Consider the following 22,500-nt stretch of genomic DNA (forward strand, 5'->3'; position numbering starts at 1 on the left):
TTATAATGACTTGGTGTTGTTTTGTAATGATGTGACTTGCTTATTCGCTTTAGTGAAAACCAGGTTTGTCAGCTGACCGCAATGACTATGGGCACTTTTGCTAAGACAAGGGATTCTCGGGTTGTTCTTGTTGAAGTGGTACTTATTTCAGGCAAAAGGTGCGCAAATCTAAAATAAGGGAGATGCAGGACAGAGAAGACAGAAGATGGACCCTTCATTTTCAAAGTCCCCTTCCATGTTTCTCTCGCGAAAACCAAAACAAATGTGACGCGTAACTCGTTACTGCGATCCATCAAGTAGTCCATGTATTGCCACGCGCTTGTGAGAAGGCTTTTGTCATTAGCATGTTTTTTCCGAATTCATGTATGTAATGAATTCTTTTTATTATACTTTTACGTCCTTTGGTAATTATTTAAACTATTCTGAACAATAACTTGACAGGTCGTCCGGTGCCCATTCACTGAGAAACGCCGGTGAGTAATGGTTTTTTTTTTTTTTAGTACTGCGTCATCTCCATGTCATTTTTAGTCATAATGTGGATATACAGGACAAATTATCAATCAGCCTGATATTTGAGCCCAACAAGTGCCCCAAATGCTGAAAAAAGTTATTAGAAACCAAGCAATTTTGACCATAGACGGAAGCGCAGAAGAGTTCGGTCTTTCGCAATATAAAGGTATGTGGCTTAACCCTGGGGGCTCATTTCATAGCAGGGGGGTCCAGGGGGCAGAGCCACCTGACTAGGGAATATAAAGATCGTAGTGTATAAATCCCACAGGGTTAGGTTAGGTTGGTTTATTGGTTAGGACGCATTGTACTATTACCACAGGGATCTGGATTATGTGAAATCCAGTATATTTAGTTTAGTTTAGTCCTTTATTTAACACCCTGGCTAACTGCACAGGCGTGGGCAAGCTGTGGTACATTTAATGCATGGTCATAACATTACATAGTGTTACATTTGAATTTTAGCCTATAACATTGCTATGAGTACTTTATCAGTTTAGGGAAAAGAACAATTGCACAGTCCTTTATCCACTCGTCTGCCCCGCCGGCATATAGCTTGGGCGTGGGAAAGCATTAATACATTTTATATTCGGTTATGTGATACATTCCAAATTTAGGATACAACATAAGTACATCTTCTAAGACATCAGATGATATGAAGTAGTTACATAGTTCTCCGTACCTCATGCTAGGTGGCCTGAAAGGCTGTATCACATGGCACTCTGAGATATAATGTACAAGTGTTCGCTTATATTCTTCATTACAGTTTACACTTAGTTTCTTCGACACTACAAACTGTACTGACCTGCCAATACAATCTATATCCAAGCCTGATTCTTGCAGTCACATCATCACACTGTCTTGTTCTTGTTTTATATAAACCATAGACGAAGGAATCTTGCCTAAACCGGTCATAGTGCTTTATGCTACAGCTTTCAGGACGTTGAGAATTAATCAACTCAGTCAAGTCCTCTCTGAAGGAAGCTTTAATGTAGAAAATCCTAGATCTTGGGATACCTCTTTCTATGTCCACACTTTGTTTGTCACATGCTGACTTTGCTAGGCGATCAGCATGATCATGCCTAGGGATTCCAACATGCGATGGAATCCACACAAAACGTATATTATGGCCTCGTTCTTTTGCACGATACACGTTTATCCTGATGTCATTTGCAATATTTCCCGCACCTTTGTCTGGAGTGTTCAGAGCCTGGAGAGCACTCTGTGAATTGCAGAAAATGACCCCTGAGCCTTGGTTCAATAGAAATTCGGTGGCCATGAGTATTCCTGCCAACTCGGTTTGCATAGTGCTAGCCCAGTCATGAACCCTCCTACAATCCTGGTGCTGCAAAATATTGTTTTTATATACAAAAGCGCATCCTGCTCTGCTCAGACTGCAAGGATCCGTCAGTGTAGCATTCATATGCATTGGAAAGAGTGTCCTAGATGCTCATATATACTTGCAAGTGCATACTGTTTAAGTATAGCAGTGGGGACACTGTCTTTTTTTGGGGCAGTCGTATAATATACACTTAGGTCCGACATTTTCCACAGTAGTACAGAACGTCCATGTAGGGTCTTAGTTATGGATATGTTCAGCTGAGCTAAGTGTTTACACGTCACTTGTAACCATGGATTTGAGTATGAATCGGTGTTATTCAAAGTTAGCTCTTCTATTGTGTTTTAGTTGTCTATGGAACTCTGTACAATGCAGGGGTTCTCTAATTGATTTGACACTAAATGTGGTATTTATGTATAATATTCTTTCATAAACAGAAGGCAAATTAAGTTCTGTTCTCATATTCACATTCCTTGTTGTTCTAGGGGCACCAAGAATGATCCTCATGGCTTCATTTTGGACACTTTCTAGACTAGTCAACACTGATTCCTTGAACAATACTAGGTGCAACGCATGGTAATCTATGACCGACCTTGTGTATGACAAGTAAAACATTCTCGCAATATTGACATTAATACCATGGTCTTTGCCGACAAGTCTTAAGTGGCTTCAGCCGCTCCAATAGCCTTTTCTTCAGGTTTCTAATGAACTCTGAATCATTAACAATCACCCCAAGGTATTTGTATTAATGGCAGAGATCTAGCTCAACGTCATCTATATGAAACCTTGGCAGAGGGATTGTCTGTGGGTTAAGTGCCTTTGTTTTTTCAGATGAAATGATCAAGCCACACTCGGTAGCCCTTGCAGAAAGTATATCTAGAATCTCTTGCATTCTCTCCTCGGATGAGGATTTAATACAAATGTCATCGGCATAGCAAATGGTTCCCGAAGAGTTTTTCGAAAGTTGGCGCGTCGGTCCGTAGACTTTCAAATATGGCGGAGATGTCCTGTTTCATTAGCCTATTTTAAGCATTTTTTTTTTTTTTTTTTTTTTGCTTGTTTTACACATTTGTTCTATTCTTATTTAAGCCTGTTTTACCCCGTAATTGCCCTGATCTACATGCCCTCCCCTGCTATCGGGACTTGTCAAATCACCAAGATTGTCGGCTGGAGAATGCGACGGATATTATCGTTATGTTCGTTCTCATCACACGAGAACAGATCTCATGATATAAATATTGTAAGGGAAGACCCAGTTGTCATAGTCGGAAAATTAACCAAAAAAACTTTAGGGTTATTCTGCAGTTTGCCACCGTTTCAAATAGTGCTCACAAGATTGGATCTGGGACATTTTTCCAGACTTTCCTTACCTGTAGATAAGGTCATATTTTTAATGCCTACTTAAATATAGGTAGTAATCTCGAATCTTGGCTGGCAAATGCCAAAGTAAAATTCATTTAATTTAATTTATAACTTTAATTCTATCCGAGAATCTATAATTATTTTAGTTTAGGCAATTCAAGAACTAGATTAATAACTTGTTTGACTAGTCTTAAAAATTACTAATCATATTCTCTTAACCTTTTCATACTAAAAAAAAAAAAAAAAAAAAAAAAAAAGGCACTTCTAGTTCAAAAAATAGTTTTTCTAGTTCTAATGTTAAAGATACAGGGAAATGGACACTGCCACCTTGGACCCTAAGAAATGGGGTACAGTTGCAGTAAACTTGTACTGCTAAATTTAAATGTGCTGCATATTGCTGCTTGGTATCTAAACCATCACCGCCAGTTTTTTTGGTCACTGGAGGGTGCATCGCACTTGCTAACATAGTGTTTTTATGCTCCTCTCAATCCAAAAGTTAAGCCCCTCCCTCTCCTACCCCCTTGCCCCCAGTTGTACGGTGGGGTATTGTGATAGATGAGGTATGTTCGAACTACTAGAGAGCATTTGGCGAAATTTCACCACATTACTTCGTGTATGGAGTCGGTATATTAGATTTAGTAATGCTTTGATAACTTTATTCATACCAGGGATCAATCTCATTGAATATTAATTGTAGCCATAACCAGTTGGTGTGGGACCAAGTCTGGAATAATGTGCCTGTACACAAATTTTAAATACTTTTATGCCTGCTAAGTGTCGGTTGTCAAGCAAAGTTGGATTAAGCTTTAATGTGGCTAAAATTTACTTGTACACAAGATAAATTCAGCTATACTCTATTAAACCTTGAAACGAAACTTAAATGGCTTTAGTGCTCGTGCCTTAAAAGTATGTGGTATGAAACAAAAATTTAGGTAGTACTTGTCATTCCCTAATCAGAAGTATACTATTTCTAGAAACTCTTACCACGGACTGCAAACAAATTTGTTGACTTTACAATTCCCTCAACTTCGGGGGAGACAAAACTAGGTTAAAAATGGGCTAGTCTTGGTATTTTCTTCTATTTATCAATGCAGGATAAATATTGTTGCTGTTGAATGGTTTATCAACATGTTTTAGTTAGGGAAGTGAAGGACTGCAGGACTCTCCAAATGGAAAAAGGGCAGTTCAGAGTGCATTTGGAGTTGCTACTACAAAACTTAGTGTTTTATAAATTTTATTTGCAACTTGCATATTTTCAAGAATTCAAAAGTTTAATAACTTTGAACCTTCCAACTACCTTACTCTTTCAGACGCTTGATGAAAAGACTCGATCTCTAAGCTTATCTAGAGTTTCTCACATAGATGGCTTGTCTTGTCTGAAAAGATTCAGATTAAAGCTCATGGCAGCATTTAGATTACTTAGCTTCTAATTTTAAATGGCTGCCAGGGTAGCCAGGGCAGTACTTTTTGAAATGTGGATATTTTTGATAAGCTGAAATCCCGATGAACTATCAAATAGGGTAGTTTGATCTGCTAATGCATAAACTGCCAGTTAAGGTTCTCGTATTTAACATTGCTAAGTGCTGGGACATGCACTGTCTGTTAGCCCAATCAACTAACGGTTAAATGGGTGGTATACACCCAACCATACACTCGATACAAAGTGTGCTAAATGTGCACTAAAAGTTCAAATTATTAAATAGGGTAAATATAGTAAATGGCACTATTCTCTTGCCAATTTTGAATGTTTTGTCAAATTCTGCACTTCATTTGTGCATTCTGGTGTTTGTGATGGCCTGGACTAGGAAAATTGACCTGGAAAATAATTCCACCCTCCCCCAGGGGTCTCCAGAAGTGTATCTAATAAAATTGGCTGGGGACTTGGGTCTTGATAGCAATGGGTATTTTATCCTTTAGTACCGGGAACATGATTTTAAAGTCTTGCACATGTCTGCATCTCACCCACGCCTTGCATACAGGATATGTTTAAGAGGGCAAGAACTTTTACTGTTACAAACGGGTAATTTTCAGGAAGTGGTAAAGTCTGGTGGTAATAATTAAATCATGGGTTCTACACTCACTGTTAAACTAGGCCTGTGATATCCCCTCCTCACTACCAGAAATTTCTTAATGCCCTTTATATAGGGAGTTGGAATTGCTAATTTTTGTATATCGACAAAAGGAAGTTTAATTTTTTTCTCCTTCCCACAGATCACCATGGGAGTTCCAGCAGTGATAACAGCAGTGTGAGTTAAACTACAATGGTCATTGGCTTGATCCAGAGTAATGCTCCAGTAAACTTCAATTAATGATCTTGTGTTTTCAGACCCCATTGCACAGAAGAGGGTAGGTTTCCCTATCCTGGCACATGTGGAGCATATTTTGACTGTACTCTGAATGAATCTGGTGGCTATAACCTTGTTAAGGATAACTGCAGAGGCTACACCTTCGATACTGCCACGAAATCTTGTATTGATATGCAAGTAGGTTCTTGAGGTTTCAGGATGAAATACTGTTGATATGTTTCACTTGTAACATTAAACTAACTACTATACTCTTTGACAGTGTGAAGGTCGGCTTAAACGCAGTGTTACTACTGATAATCATCGGTACTCGCATTTGTGTCAAGGTCAGCCGGACAAATTTGTATGTGGCAGTTGCAAAACACTAGTCGTGTGTGTGAAGGGTCAAGCCTTCACTCGTCACTGTACCCATAATAACTTCTGCGAAGACCGAAACAAGTTTGGAGGCGGAGTTTGCTACCCAAATGAACCTGCAGAATGCACTTGTACAAAGGCTAATGACTTCAGGGTAGATCATTATGATCACCAGAAGTTCTTCTCTTGTGACGATATTGGTTCAACACCAGAAAGTTACAAATGCCCAGATGGCATGGAATTTGATGAAAGTATAGTTCAATGCCGCAACATTGGCGGCCTGCCACCATGCTCTGTCTCAGGAAAGTTTGTTAATCCCAATAACTGTAAAGAGTACTACTCTTGCGTTCCCCTTGAACATGGATGGCTTCAGAAAACTTCCGAATGCATCCAAGGCCTGATGTTCAATCAGAAGATGCAGAAATGTGAGAATCCTTGCAGGTACCAGTTCGTGTGTACGCAAGAGGGACGTTATGCAGACCCTATCAACAAGCGTAATTACTTTGAATGCTACATATTGGGAGGCAGTCTGAGACAAGTGCGTTATAATTGCCCTCAGGGTTATATGTGGAGTGAAGACTCCCCAGGCACTGGGAAGTGTGTTGAAGACCATGGTCAGAGAGATGAGGATTATCCCTTCAGGCAGTGCTCATTGGATGGCTTCTGTGAAGTTGGTAAGTAAAATGAACTTAAATTTCGAAATTTAAAATGAAAGCATAATTAACCTCTTCAAAAGCTGTCTATATCATTTAGCTATTTTAAGAGCCAATCAGTGGCTCCCCTCAAGTATTTGCTTACTTGCCTTCAGGTAATGCATTAGGTTTACAATGCTTGCTCTTTAAATTGGTGGTAAGTGTATTAAACTACAAGAATAGTTTACATTATAAAATTTATAAAAACTTTATAAGGCTACAGTAATGTCTCGTAGTTTTCACTGCAGGGACCAGTTAGGAGAAACTGAAGCTTCAACACTTTCTTCAGTTCCCTCAAAGTGGAAACTAGTCACCGCCCTTCGACTTCAGTATTTTTAGTTTTAATAAGATGGTTTTTTTACATGAAGTTGGTTTTATTTTAAATTCCACAACTACAAACCTTAAATGGATATCAATACAGTTTTTGTACCCTGAAGCCCCATTTTAGCTAGTAAAGTGGTCATGCTTGTTGTGCTACATGAATATTCAATGTTGATACACTAAAGTAACACCTTGTGACATTTGCAGTTAAGTACAGTAAGGTACTGTCACTCTAAAGTTACGTCATTTACAAAAGCCTGACTGTATTGTGGTTGGGCTAGTCGTGCTATATATGTTAACGTGCATTAAATGGATCCAAATGACCATATATTTAGTGATTTTGGATCATTCTTTGTACAAGATTTCTTAGATTCCATTAAAGAACTTGATTCCTATTGACTATCAGTCAATATCAAGAACTGTTCATTATCTATTTAATACATTACTAAACTACCGGTATAATGTGCTCAAATACATGGACACTACCTCCTGTTCATGATTTTACACATCAGGCACAAGTTTATAATGCTGAAATTGATTGCTTCAGATGGATTGGCAAAAGCTTGATATGCTTGGTTAATATTATCTAAGTTGTGTACCTTGTTAACCATTGATAGCTATCGTCGATCATGACAGAGTAACACATGTGATGCCTTTGCACTAATATCTTAAACCCTCTATAATTTGGAATGGGAAGTTGCATGAGCCATATAGCAAATTGTATTCTGCAAACGTCAGAACTGACCTCAGACTGGTATACTCTTCAACAGTGGTTTGTATCAAATGCAGGACAGTGGGTTCGCTTGCATGCACTCCAGCCTGCTTATTTAAATGCTTGTTGCAATAAGAAAGCAAACACTAGGTTTGGTTGGTTCACTTCATCTAAATATAGCTATTAGATCCCCAGTAAACCACTTAAATTTCTTTTCCTCGCCAGATATGAAGCCCAAAACCTTGAGCACAAGCAGCAGCAGAATCGCCGACAGATTATGGTAGATGTGCTAGTGGGATTGGGCAAGCTGGTTGACCTAGTCCCATAACCATTTATGGAATGGTTATGTGGATGTTTTAACTTTTGCCTATAGGGAGCTATAGCTTTCCCTGAACCAGACCCTTGGTGTGTAGTGCCCTCTGGGAACCACTCAAATATTTTATCCAGAGGGGCACTGTTTTCCCTTCTGTGGTTTCTCCAAAAGTGATCTTTAGAACCCACACTATAGAATAATAATAATCATACAGGTTATTTATGATCTAACTTCAGCCTTAGAGGCAACTGAGAAAAGGGGTAATACCAAACACTTAATGAGCTTACAAATTTTAGTTGACATTATGAATCATAAATCGTTACTTTTACATCAATATAAACTTACCAAAATGTCCAGGTATTCCAAGCTGTCACTCTTTACACTAGTTATTTTTCTCGACTATCTTTCCTTTTCATCCATTTCCTGGGCTCCCAAAGATGTTATTTTCTTTCTTGTGCACAGCACCAGGAACGAATAAATCCAATCTTCAGCAAAACCAAAAAAACATATAAACCCATTCCTAGAAAAACAATTATTCTAGTTTAGGAATGATAAAACAATATAGTTATCAAATCTAAGTAAATAATTTCTTGCGTGCCAGCCTCGATCTGTTATTTCCAGTTTGATCTCAAATATTTACTTTTGTTCTATAAATCAAATGTAGAGTATTTTATTTTATGAATTATATAATTACAGCTGAAAATATTCTTTCTTGCCTCGGATATTTCACGATAATCTAAACAGCTTTCAGGCTGTTGTATGGCACTCATCTGAGATGATAGCTACTGTATATACTTCAAAATTTAGTCTACTCAGATAACATAGTACAAATATAGTTCTTGATCTATACATGCATAATTTTCAGAACTTAAATTCATTTTTCCAATAATAAAAACTATATTTTTCTTTATCAAAAATATCAATTGTACAACCTTAATAACAGTACAATTTATACAAGTGTATCGTTTAAATAGAATGTATTGTGGGGTAAAAAAATGAGAGAAAACCTTGTTGGGTAGACTATATTTTACAATTTCATAATCTTGGTAAAATAAAATAAAAAAAACAATGTAAAACGTATAAAGTATCTAGAAAAATAGAGTACTTTTATCTTCTATAGCTAAAGACAAACTGAGGTGTATATATAAGTAATACGTATGCATAAATACCAAGTGAGGTATAAACAGGGTGGTTTCTTGACGAATTTTTGGGTCATTCTAACTTCACCTTCCCTTGTGCTCATTACAAGTACAACACATTTGCTGGTGAATGTAAAGTATCCTCAAGAGGGATTTCTGCAACACCCAAGAGATTGCTGCACAGCCACCGGAGTTGTCCACCTTTGATGCAATTTTGGCCAAGTCGTAAGTTGTCCAAAATACTTTGAACGATTATGGCTGCGACCTGCAATAAATAGTGAAGGAACTAATTGCATCCATGATTTGCGGCTCTTTTTAGCAACCAGGAATAAAGCTTAACCTATAAACCCCTTGTTATTCTCCCTTTTCCCCCCCCCCCCAATCCTTTGCCCGTTGTTGTCGTTTGTTTCTCCACCAATCCCTTCTACTATCCACCTCCTAAGGTGTGAGAGCCGTGCTGAAAGGATGAAAGGCTGACTTTGTCAGTCCTGAACGGCCTGAGGGAACCATGGGCACGGTATTCCCCTGTCATACCTGGCCCTTACCCCTCAAGGGGACCCTGAGGGGTGGACTATTTTTCCCCCAACATACTCCAGGCTTATCATGGCCAATAATGAAGACGTAACCCCACTCTTAGGGGCAATGAGGCTTGCCCCTTTATCAAATAGCCCCAATCCCAGCTCTCCTTTGACCACGGCTCCGAACACTGCAACAACTCTCCCATCATCAATGCATACTAGTACAGTATCAACCTTAATCAACAACCAACCCCCAAGAGACATTTCTACTCTCCCAACATGCTCAACTTCAACACCTTTACTCCCACAACCTTCATCAACCACCCCATCTCCCCTTATTACAACCTTACAACCTTATTGCCCACCTCCCCATAACACTACCCCCCTCAACACTACTCCCTCCTCCACACGTCCCCGCACTTCTACTACCCCCACCTCTACAAGAATCTAAATACTCTATTTAGCCCAGTCAAATGGGACCGATTTTTCGTGATCCCTCCCACAGCTCCCTACTCTCAAAACACCCTCTCCCAACAATGCCTCCAAAAAACAAGTAGGCAAAGTCTCTTTCCGTAGCCGACCCGACCACTCCCGTCTCGTTTCAGTAACTGAAAACCAAGCTATAGCATTAACAAAACTGATCTATGTGGTAATCCCATCCCTACAGAACCTCATCCAACCCTCAATACTTGCACCGGAACAGTCTCTATCTCCCCAACAGATTGCCCAATCTATGACAAAGAATGGTCAGATTGTGGAGAGGACTTACTCGCTTGTCTGACTATGATGCAACATATGTACAATGCTACTCCATTCCTCCCAGAGGAAATCGTAAGAAATCCATCAACATTGCCAAAATTACTTTCCGTAGACATGACCTTCCCTTAAATGTTAACATAGGTGGGGAATCCCTACCTGTCCGACCATACCAACCTCCTCCTCGTCAGTGCCAAAATTGTTGGCATTTAGGACACCCAGCCAAACACTGTCATTCCACAGCCAGATGCCCGCAATGTGCCCAACCTGGCCATACTCGATCAAATTGCCCTGCACAATCACGCACATGTGCAAACTGTGGCGGCCCCCATAATGTATTTTATAAAGGCTGCCCCACCTACAAATTTGAGTGAGGTAGCAACTCTCAGATTCAGACTTGGACTCACTCTACGTGAAGCCAGACAGGAAGCACGTCGACGAGGCTTTTATCTTACCCCCTACTCCAGTAATGTCGCTCACTCTGCCAATCCCCCTACCTCCCAAGCTCCTACACCCTCTCCTAAACCCAACCCACCTCCATCTAAATTCCCCTCTTCTACCTCCTACCTTCCCCAATCAAATTTTTACCATCCTAAATCCAGACACCCCAATCTTTACTACAGCCCCAACACCTTCCCCTCTCCCTCCCCGCACTACCCGCAGCAGACAGAATAAACGTTCCACCCCTCTTCCCCTACCTCACAATCACCTCCACCTTCCTTTGCCCCTATTTTTCAGACACCAGACTTCTCTTCCCCCCCCCCCCCCCTCACAAGAAAACCTTTATCACACAAAACTCCCCAACCAACTCCACTACAGAAACTCTTGAAGATATCCAGAACTACATAATCGAGTCCCAAACTAATACTCATCCACCTTCAAATTCTACAACTCTCGCTCCCTCCACACTTAAAGTGACTGCCGATATCTATCATCCTCCTACTCATATTATCCCTACACCCAATCCTCCTACCCCATCCCAACAACACCCATTCCCCCTGACTCAAGCCCACCTATATTAACCCTCCCACAATCCCCTCTATCCCTTCCACTCCCTCCTGGATACACCCAGAACCCTCGTGTCACAAGTACCCTCTTCCCCAGACCCTTTACCTCCCGACACCCCTCCTGATAACCCCCCCCCCCCCTAATCCCTTGCCCGTTGTTGTCGTGGGGGGGGGGGGGCTTAGGAGGCAGAGACTGGGACCCAATGCTGGGGAACTCCCCAACCTTGGGACTCAGCCCTCGACTCAACAAATTTTGCATGGTCTTTTTTTTTTTTTTTTTTTTTTCTTTCTCCCCCCTCCTACTTTTTCCTTTCTGTCCCTTCACCAACCCCTTCTACTATCCACTTCCTAAGGTGTGAGAGCCGTGCTGAAAGGATGAAAGGCTGACTTTGTGCCAGTCCTGAACGGCCTGAGGGAGCCATGGGCATTCCCCTGCTTTAGTTGTCTAACCCTTACCCCTCAAGCGACCCATGAGGGGTGGACCATTTCTCTCCCCAACATACTCCAGGCTTATCATGGCCAACAATGAATAACCATTAACCATACCATTATTAGAGGCAATGAGCTTGCCTCTTCATCAAATAGCTCCACCAATTCAAACTCGCCAGATTCCCTGACCCCAGGCTCTCCTTTGACCACGGCTCTGAACACTACAACTAATACCTCCTCAATGCCGACTAGTACAGTATCCACCCTAATCAACACCCCAGGAGACATTTCTACTCCCAACATGCTCAACTTCAACAACTACTATACCCCCACAACCTTCATCAACTACCCCATCCTCCCTTATTACTACCTTACAACCTTATTGTCCACCTCCCCATAACACTACTCCCTCTTCCACATCCCCCCCCGTCCTACTACCCCCATCTCTACTACCCCAATCTCTACAAAATTCTTAAATCTATTTAGCCCAGCCAAATGGGACCGATTTTCGTGTTCCCTCCCACAACTTCTCACACTTTCTGCTTTGACAACCTGTTTTCATTCCTCAAATGCATATACATCCTTCACTTGATCTAACCCCTTTACATTACCTCATCTGACCCTAACCCATTCACTCACCAATTCCTTAACCCAGCTTTAACAACTAATCACTAACCCAACCATCCTTCACTAACATTAACTATAGTGCTATATGACCTTAGATGTCTAGCACATTTATTTTGCGTTTAACCATTAACCATTAACCATATTCCAGCCACGGATTATTACCCACACTTTAAGACCTTCTTGTATAATCGATGACAATCTTTTTGGTCAAGTCTCCACACTAATAAATTACATACTGTAAAACTGTCAATTTCCTCCTGGTCAGCTCCATTCCATCGAAACACGTTGGGAGACGGCTCTCGCCCGCTTACGCATTGGCCACACCCGTCTAACACACTCCTATCTGATGTCACAATCCGATCCACCCCTATGTCCCTTATTTAATGGTCCTCTTTCAGTCCCACATATTCTATTGTCATGCCCACGTTTTGAAGCAGCCCGTACCTCTACTTCTCCCACCTATCCTCCCTACATAGACATCCCAACTTATCAGACATCCTTACAGAATCTCTCACTTTCTGTTTTGACAACCTGTTTTCCTTTCTCAAACGCATATATATCCTTCACTTGATCTAACCCTTTACATTACCTCATCTGACCCTAACCCATTCACTCGCCAATTCCTTAACCCAGCTTTAACAACTAATCACTAACCCAACCATCCTTCACTAACATCAACTATAATGCTACATGACCTTAGATGTCTAGCACATTTATTTTGCTTTTAACCATTAACCATTAACCATTCTCATGCCCATTTCATGTTTATAGCCCCATTTTCCCCCAACTTCCCCTTAGTATTTAACAATCGACTAGTATGTCTTAACTAAACAGGTATACAAGTTTGTTTTGTTTTTGTTTTTCCCTAAAGACAATTACATGGTTTAAAACTGGTTAGGGTTTATTACATGGTGTAAATTAGTAACCAATTCTTTAATATATACGGATTTTTTAGCTTTTAGATCCCTCATTACTATGGAGGGAGACGGTGGCAAAAAGCTGCCTGATAGCACTAGCAACCCACATTTTCAAGTGTTGTGGCCAATTAATAATTTAATTTAAATTGGTTTGTAGAGGTTCAGATTTAACCCATCAGTTCAGAAATGATGGCTTGTCCAATAGAAGGTTCACAAATGAGATACCTTGAGGGTACAACAGCAGAGTTAAGGGAAGACTAAAGTGAAGACTGAAGAGCAGTAAAAGACGCTTGACAAGGCCAAGACAAATCCTGGAAATGGGTACAAGTTCTGGGCACCGATTGCAGGGAGATAGGACAGTGCATTTCATACAAGAAAAGGTAGATTAACATTTTGTTCAAGCACTTTATGGGGAAAAAATGGGTGAGTGCATTACTGGATTTCTTTTTCTGATATGGCGGAAGAAAGTATATTCGTGTTTATTCTGCCGTAATCATAAAGGAATAAGAGTGGCCCGCCAGAACACTGGATAGCTAATGAAATGCATAGGAAAATTTGTTCAGCCTTGTTTTACATAGACCTTGCCTGCCCAATACCTTGCTCATTGTCACTTAGGTGCTGGAGGCTTTAAAGATGGACTAGGCCTAATGTAGGAAATACCCTTTGCCTTGTACCTCTACCAATATTGCATGGTCTTTTCATCCCCTTGTTCTGTACACTTATCCTAATCATTGATGCTTTTTTCCTACCATACTTGATCATAATGTTCCCTACTCCTTGAACTCCATCCCCCTTCTATCAACCTTTTACCTTGTACTATACCCCCATCCCCCCCCCCATCCCTTGCCTGTTGTCGTGGGGAGGGGTGGGAGGGGCTTTAGAAGGCAAAGACTGGGATCCAATGCTGTAACATGCGCACGCGATCGTCCCCATTTCGTAACGATAACATCTGAAAACCAAGTCGTAGTACCATCAACTCTAAATTGATCTAACCCCATTCCTGCAGAACCTCCTCCAACCCTCAATACTTGCACTGGAACGGTCTCTTCCCCCAGAAAACCGTCCTATGTATAACAAATTGGTCAGATTGTCAGATTCTTCCCAGAGTTTACCATAAGAACCCGCTAACATTGCCAAATTTACTTTCCGTAGACACGACCTTCCCTTTAATGTTTACATTGGAGAATTCAACCATATCAACCTCCTCCCCATCTGTGCCAAAATTGTTTGAATTTAGGACATCCTGCCAAACACTGCTGTTCCACAACCAGATGTCTTCTGTGCCCAACCTGGTCATACTCAATCAAACTGCTCTGCAGTCACGAACATGTGCTAACTGTGGCGGACCCCATAATGAATTTTATATGGCCTGCCCCACCTACAAATTTCCCTCCCAATCCCTTGCCCGTTGATATCGGCGGGGGGGTGGGGGGCTTAGGAGGCGGAGACTGGGAACCAATGCTGGGGAACTCCCCAACCTTGGGACTCGGCCCTCGACTCAACTAATTTTGCATGGTCTTTTTCCCCCCTCCTACTTTCTAGTTTGTCCCTTCACCAGCCCCTTCTACTATCCACTTCCTAAGGTGTGAGAGCCGTGCTGAAAGGATGAAAGGCTGACTTTGTGCCAGTCCTGAACGGCCTGAGGGAGCCATGGGCATGGTATTCCCCTGCTTTAGTTGTCTAGCCCTGACCGTTTCTCCCCAACAGACTCCAGGCTTACCATGGCTAACAATGAAGATTTTATACCATTATTCGGGGCAGTGAGGCTTGCCCCTTTATCAAATAGCCACACCAATTCACTCTCTTCCAATTCCCTGACCCCAGGCTCTCCTTTGACCATGGCTCTGAACACGACTAATACCCCCTCCTCAATGCCTACTAGTACAGTATTCACCCTAATCAACACTCAACCCCTAGGAGACATTTCTACTCTCCCAACATGCTCAACTTCAACACCAACCCCCACAACCTTCATCAACTACCCCATCCTCCCTTATTACTACCTTACAGCCTTATTGTCCACCTCCCCATAACACTACCACCCTCAACACTACTCCCTCTTCCACACGCACCCGTCCTTCTACTAACCCCATCTCTACAAAAATCTTGTACTCTATTTCGCCCAGCCAAATGGGACCGATTTTTCGTGATCCCTCCCACAGCTCCTTACTCTGACAACACCCTTATCTCCCAGCAATGTCTCCAGAAATAAGTAGTCAAAGTCCCTTTCCATAGCCCACACGACCGTTCAAGTCTCGTCACAGTAACATCTGAAAACCAAGCTATAGCATTATCAAATCTAACTGATCTATATGGTAACCCCATCCCTGCAGAACCCCATCCAACCCTCAATACTTCCACCGGAGCTGTTTACCAGCAAATTGCCCTATGACAATAATTGTGGAGGAGACTTACTCGCCTGTCTCACGGACTATGATGCGGTATCAGTACAATGCTACTCCATTCACCCTATGTGAAACCAGACAGGAAGCACGTCGACGAGGTTTTTCTCTTACCTCCTACTCCAGTAATATCACTCACTCTGCCACTCCCCCTACCTCCCAAGCTCCTACACCCTCCCCTAAACCTATCCCTCCTCCATCTAACTTCCCCTTCTCTACCTCCTACCTTCCTCAGTCAAATTATTTTGCCATCCTAAATCCAGACACACCAATCTCTACTACAGCCCCAACACCTTCCCCTCTCCCTCCCCGCACTACCCGACAGACAGACTAAACGTTCCACCCCCTCTTCCCCTACCACACAATCACCACCTTCCTTTGCCCCTACTCTTCAGACACCAGTCTTCTCTTCCTCACCTCACAAGAAAACCTTTGTCTCACAATACTCCCCAACCAACATTACATAAATTCTTGAAGATATTCAAAATTAAATACTCGAGTCCCAGACTAACACTGAGACCCCTCATCCACCTTCAAATTCAACAACTCTCGCTCCCTCCACACTCGAAGTGACTGCCGATATCCATCCTCCTCCAACTCATATCCCCCCTACACACTGTCTTCCTACCCCCTCCCAACACAGCCCCCCCCCCTACTCCAGCTCCACCTACATTAACCCCCCCCCCTACTCCAGCTCCACCTACATTAACCCCCCCCCTACTCCAGCTCCACCTACATTAACCCCCCCCCCTACTCCAGCTCCACCTACATTAACCCCCCACCCTACTCCAGCCCCACCTACATTAACCCCCCCCCCTACTCCCGCCCCACCTACATTACCCCCCCCCCCTACTCCAGCCCCACCTACATTACCCCCCCCCCCTACTCCAGCTCCACCTACATTAACCCCCCCCCTACTCCATTCCACCTACATTAACCCTCCCCTACTCCAGCTCCACCTACATTAACCCCCCCCCCTCCTCCAGCTCCACCTACATTAACCCCCCCCCCTACTCCAGCTCCACCTACATTACCCCCCCCCCTACTCCAGCTCCACCTACATTAACCCCCCCCCCTACTCCAGCACCACCTACATTAACCCCCCCCTACTCCAGCTCCACCTACATTAACCCCCCCCTACTCCAGCTCCACCTACATTAACCCCCCCATACTCCAGCTCCACCTACATTAACCCCCCCATACTCCAGCTCCACCTACATTAACCCCCCCCCTACTCCAGCTCCACCTACATTAACCCCCCCCCTACTCCAGCTCCACCTACATTAACCCCCCCCTACTCCAGCTCCACCTACATTAACCCCCCCCTACTCCAGCTCCACCTACATTAACCCCCCCCTACTCCAGCTCCACCTACATTACCCCCCCCCTACTCCAGCTCCACCTACATTAACCCCCCCCTACTCCAGCTCCACCTACATTAACCCCTCCCCTACTCCAGCTCCACCTACATTAACCCTCCCCTACTCCAGCTCCACCTACATTAACCCTCCCCTACTCCAGCTCCACCTACATTAACCCTCCCCTACTCCAGCTCCACCTACATTAACCCTCCCCTACTCCAGCTCCACCTACATTAACCCTCCCCTACTCCAGCTCCACCTACATTAACCCTCCCCTACTCCAGCTCCACCTACATTAACCCTCCCCTACTCCAGCTCCACCTACATTAACCCTCCCCTACTCCAGCTCCACCTACATTAACCCTCCCCTAATCCAGCTCCACCTACATTAACCCTCCCCTCATCCAGCTCCACCTACATTAACCCTCCCCTAATCCAGCTCCACCTACATTAACCCTCCCCTACTCCAGCTCCACCTACATTAACCCTCCCCCTACTCCAGCTCCACCTACATTAACCCTCCCCTACTCCAGCTCCACCTACATTAACCCTCCCCTACTCCAGCTCCACCTACATTAACCCTCCCCTACTCCAGCTCCACCTACATTAACCCTCCCCTACTCCAGCTCCACCTACATTAACCCTCCCCTACTCCAGCTCCACCTACATTAACCCTCCCCTACTCCAGCTCCACCTACATTAACCCTCCCCTACTCCAGCTCCACCTACATTAACCCTCCCCTACTCCAGCTCCACCTACATTAACCCTCCCCTACTCCAGCTCCACCTACATTAACCCTCCCCTACTCCAGCTCCACCTACATTAACCCTCCCCTACTCCAGCTCCACCTACATTAACCCTCCCCTACTCCAGCTCCACCTACATTAACCCTCCCCTACTCCAGCTCCACCTACATTAACCCTCCCCTACTCCAGCTCCACCTACATTAACCCTCCCCTACTCCAGCTCCACCTACATTAACCCTCCCCTACTCCAGCTCCACCTACATTAACCCTCCCCTACTCCAGCTCCACCTACATTAACCCTCCCCTACTCCAGCTCCACCTACATTAACCCTCCCCTACTCTAGCTCCCTCCCACCATCCCCTCTATCCCTTCCACTCCCTCCTGGATACACACGTGAATCCCTTATATCACAACTATCCCCTTCCCCAGACTCTCCACCTCCTAATACCTTTCCTGATACAACACCACCTCCCCCTCTCATTCCTTATCCCACCCTCTAGTTCCTTCCTCTTCAAATTCTCCAACACGTACTGCAATCATTATCACTCATAAATCAACGAAAAAATAACTATCATTCATTGGATATTCACGTTTTCCGTTCTCACAGACCCGAACATCCTTACAGAATCTCACACTTTCTGTTTTGACAACCTGTTTTCCTTCCTCAAACGCATACACATCCTTCACTTGATCTAACTCCTTTACATTACCTTACCCGACCTTAACCCATTCATTCGTCAATTCCTTTACCCAGCTTTGACAACTAATCACTAACTCAACCACCCTTCACTAACATTTACTATAGTGCTACATGACCTTAGATGTCTAGCACATTTATTTTGTTTTTAACCATTGACCATTGACCATTGACCATTGACCATTGACCATTTCCATTTGCTTCGTGCGATGTGAAACCTTGGTGTGAAAGCAGCCTTACAGTGTGATGTGGACAGGCTTTGAGAAAAGTCATTAGAGCAAGACTGCAATTCCATGGAAATTTGTCAGATGCTCCGGTAGGCAAACGAGTTGATGTATTTAGTAGACTGTAGTTGTCGCAAAAGAAAAAGAAAAGTAAATAAATAATAAAACTGTAATATATTAATTAAAACAAATTATAAACAAATCTGCATATATAATATAAGATTACGAAAAGAGCAAATGTCTGTTAGTGCAAAATCTTATGGGAGTATAGCTACATTTGCCACTAAATAAAGCAACTGATGAATGCAATCCTTCATTATCGGTGGAGTATAATGAGAGTATTTTACCGCCCACGAACTTGCCTGCCGTCAACCAGAGTACCGAAATTCTTCTGTTACACGAACCCGCTAATGATCAGTTGTGACACGGAAATCAACTTCGGCAATGATATTAGTTACGAGAGGGCATGAAATATATTAGGAAAACTGCGAAGAGGCTGTGTTGGTCGTTCAACGCCGCGCTACTCGAGTTACTGCCACTGAGCTGGTTTTTCGCGGACTAAAATGAATATATCTGGACAGTATACATCAAATGCAATTCATTGATACTAGATTCATTGTTACAATGATCAACTTCTGAAGAATTACCAAGGGTATGCCCGCCAAAAGGTGTTCTCAGAGAAAATAGCTAAGAAACCATTTATTGATTTTTTTTTTATTTTTTAACTCAAACTTTAATTTATAATACCTGCATCTATGTTTAGGTTAATGCAATCTAATCTAGAGACAGAGGGTACTGAATAGAAAATACCAATCACGATGTTTGATGAAAATTTAAACTTGCAAAAACATTTGATAGATGCAACTGGTCAAGTAACACCTATAAACGCGCGTACACTCAAATATTGATAATCCTGTTTCGGTTGATTTCCAAAACAGATTGAACCAAGAAGACTGGATGCTTATAACACACACAATTACCTGTCAATGTTTGAAAGAAACCACGAAAATTGTCAATTTGCTTTATTGTCAATTGTCACACACACTGAACAACCGCTCGAGATTCCAAAAACCAATACAAGCGCTCACTCGTGGTGGCGAACCGATTCGTTACGTCACACAACTTCCATTTCTCATCCGTCTTTTCGTGAATTCACGAGTGATCAAAACCCCATGAAAACTTTCTATATCTTTGGTAACATCGTCATTACTGCACAGTCCCATCTAACACTTGACTTTTTTTTTTTTTCCTTATCTTCTCATAAGCATTAACAAAAACCTTATCAACGTTAACAACATCCCAATCATCATAAAAAAAATGTAGTGTTACGCATTCCGTCATAATAATTCATAGGGAATCACTGAGATCATTTATTGCGCACTTTCACTCTTTCTTGCAGCTTCCACAGGGTCAGGATGTGCAAGGGTTCCTGAAGGCCTTCCTGCTGCAGGTACTGAAGGAGGTCGTCTCTATCGGCCGACGACCTCACCAGCAGGTAGCCGTTTCGAGGGAGGAGCCAGCGGAACACCTAGAGGTAGATACAGCTTATTACCGAAAGGAAGTTTCATTATCATTGTATAAAGGTAGACAGTTATCGTTTTATGTAGCTAACTGATTATTGTTGTTTGTGCAATATAGATATAAATAGATATAAACATTTATAAGCATATACTTCCACATATATAAACAAAGATGCATATATATATATAGATAGATAGATATAGATGTAGATAGGCAGACTGTAAATCTAAACAGATCCATAAAGATACAGACATATGTGAATATAAATGACACACATATACATGCACAGAGTATGCGCGTGTGCGTGTCTGTATCAGTTATGCTCTAAGTTAAGCTTCCAGATAGCGACCGTTCTTCTCTTTTTGGCTTTGCATTTACAACATACTAATCAATCATTTTTAGTGTCATTTTAGCACATTAATTATAGATCCAAACATTACACACTGAAAAACCATTGTAGAAAACGGACAAATTGAAGTACGAAAGATTAGTCATTTCTATTGCCTCCTTTCACAATAGTGTTGCCTCCACGTGCTAAATATGTTATACCGATGTTTCATAATAAATCACCGTTACACTGCATACACTTGTTATTCCAGATGCTTATGGTGTCGACATATACGTTGCCATGTTCGTCATGTTGTCAGGCATTGCATCTCATTTCCTGTTAGATATTGGCAGAATTAACGGTTCCTAATTTTGGTGTAAGATTTCTATTGGGAATTTGTGTATTAAACTGAGGGGCGTATTTACACAGATTTGTTTTCATAGTTATGTTGATCTTTAATAACAATGAATTTGCTATATACTTATTATATACGCACATGTCTTGTTTGGCCTAATAAGTAACCAGAAATGCTGTCTGTAGTCGTGACCATGTGTGTTGGTTCGGTGGGACACTCACCTGCAGGAGTTTCCACACGACTTCGTACTTGTGCAAAGAATTAAGTCCGGCAAGGTCGAATTTGATGTCAAAAGTGATGAGGGGCGCGAACTTGAGTTTCTTAATCTCCTCCATGAAAGTGTAATCTGCATCCACTGTTATACTGTACTTCGTCGCACCTTCTGCTTCCCCCTCATCCCATGATCCTCGTATTGTGTTGGAAGTGAAAGCTGTATCTCCATCCCACTTGTATGACAAGGGATTCACTTCGTAACTTGGCTTGTATTTTCGTCTGTCTCTGTTACCGCTGTTGCACTTCCTCGAATACTGCTTCTTCTGCTTGCCTTTGAGGAGTCTCTGTCGACAGTCGCGTTGCGTCTGAACGGAGCAGCGGTACGAGTGCTTCCCGCGGCGCCCTGTGGCTTCATCTACGAGGCAGTGAGTCTTCGAAGCCGTCAGCAGGTCAACCAGGTCGTCGAAGGCATTTACTTCCGGTGACACTTTGATGTTTTTCTTGGGCTTTGAGGATGGCATTGGGCTTGCTTCTTTCAAGAATGAAGATCCCTGACTACCTGAGGCCGACGCCCCGAACTCACTCTTTCGTGAAATACCCACTCTCGGAACTTCGGTGCTACCCAGGACGTCGTAGTAATTCACGCGGGGTGAATAGTCCATGAACTCCCTATTAAACTCGCTGTCATTCTGAGAAACCGCTTCCGGACCGACAGTCACTCCGGCCCCGAAATTTGTCGGTCCGACTTGTGTTCGGGTCTTGGTTGCCCGCTCGACAGACTTCAGCATCCGACGTCGGTTTCGGTTGCCGCGGGAGAAGATGTCTAGGGGCAGCTTCGCGTCGAGTGTGTACTGGACCTCCAACACCATCACGAGGGCCAGGAGGGTGAGGTATACGAGGATGAGGTGTGAGGGCGAGAGAACAGAGCACTGGCTCATTGTGAGCCGATGGCCTGGCTGTTGCTCGGACTGGGGCTGCGGGCGCGCTGGTTCCTGGAGTAAAGAGGAGGGCAGTTACGTAACACGGTATATATCAGGTAGGTATGTGTGCGCGCGCGTGTGCGTGCGTTCGTGATGAGTGTGAGCTCATATTCTTTACATGTGCAAAATATCTTCCAAGAATAAGGAGTGAAAACAATTTGTAAGGACATGTTATCTATATAATTTTCATGAAAACTAGCTGTATTATGAATATCATAAAGTTGTATATATGTCGATGAGAATACCCACTATTAAGTTGGTAAATATTAGTGTACTGTTCCTACTTATTTGAAATTCACGCACAATGCAGGGTAACTAATACATATATTAAAAAGCAAACGAAACGGGAGGATATTTTATAATCATTTTGTTATT

General features: G+C 42.7%; 2 protein-coding genes across 3 annotated transcripts in view; one reads left to right on the forward strand and one right to left on the reverse strand.

Moving 5' to 3' along the window:
* Positions 1 to 6,921, forward strand: part of LOC125046982 — a 7,041-nt gene extending 120 nt beyond the window's left edge. The window contains exons 1-5 of one of the 2 annotated variants that reach the window (XM_047644988.1): positions 557 to 676; positions 5,420 to 5,454; positions 5,535 to 5,691; positions 5,774 to 6,539; positions 6,794 to 6,921. In XM_047644988.1, the coding sequence (XP_047500944.1) occupies positions 5,426 to 5,454; positions 5,535 to 5,691; positions 5,774 to 6,539; positions 6,794 to 6,816 (975 nt within the window). In that variant the 5' untranslated portion in view covers positions 557 to 676; positions 5,420 to 5,425 and the 3' untranslated portion in view covers positions 6,817 to 6,921. Of the gene's footprint in view, positions 1 to 556; positions 677 to 5,419; positions 5,455 to 5,534; positions 5,692 to 5,773; positions 6,540 to 6,793 lie in introns of those variants that run through there. The other variant, XM_047644987.1, reaches the window with a different exon arrangement.
* Positions 6,922 to 19,736: 12,815 nt separating this feature from the next.
* Positions 19,737 to 22,500, reverse strand: part of LOC125047135 — a 7,016-nt gene continuing 4,252 nt past the window's right edge. Inside the window, exons 3-4 of the mRNA XM_047645249.1 lie at positions 21,154 to 22,137; positions 19,737 to 20,256 (exon numbers count right to left, since the gene is read on the reverse strand). Coding sequence (XP_047501205.1) covers positions 20,095 to 20,256; positions 21,154 to 22,137 — 1,146 coding nt within the window. The 3' untranslated portion in view covers positions 19,737 to 20,094. The remainder of the gene's footprint in view (positions 20,257 to 21,153; positions 22,138 to 22,500) is intronic.

Source organism: Penaeus chinensis, chromosome 40, assembly GCF_019202785.1.
Source record: "Penaeus chinensis breed Huanghai No. 1 chromosome 40, ASM1920278v2, whole genome shotgun sequence".
NCBI lineage: Eukaryota > Metazoa > Arthropoda > Malacostraca > Decapoda > Penaeidae > Penaeus > Penaeus chinensis.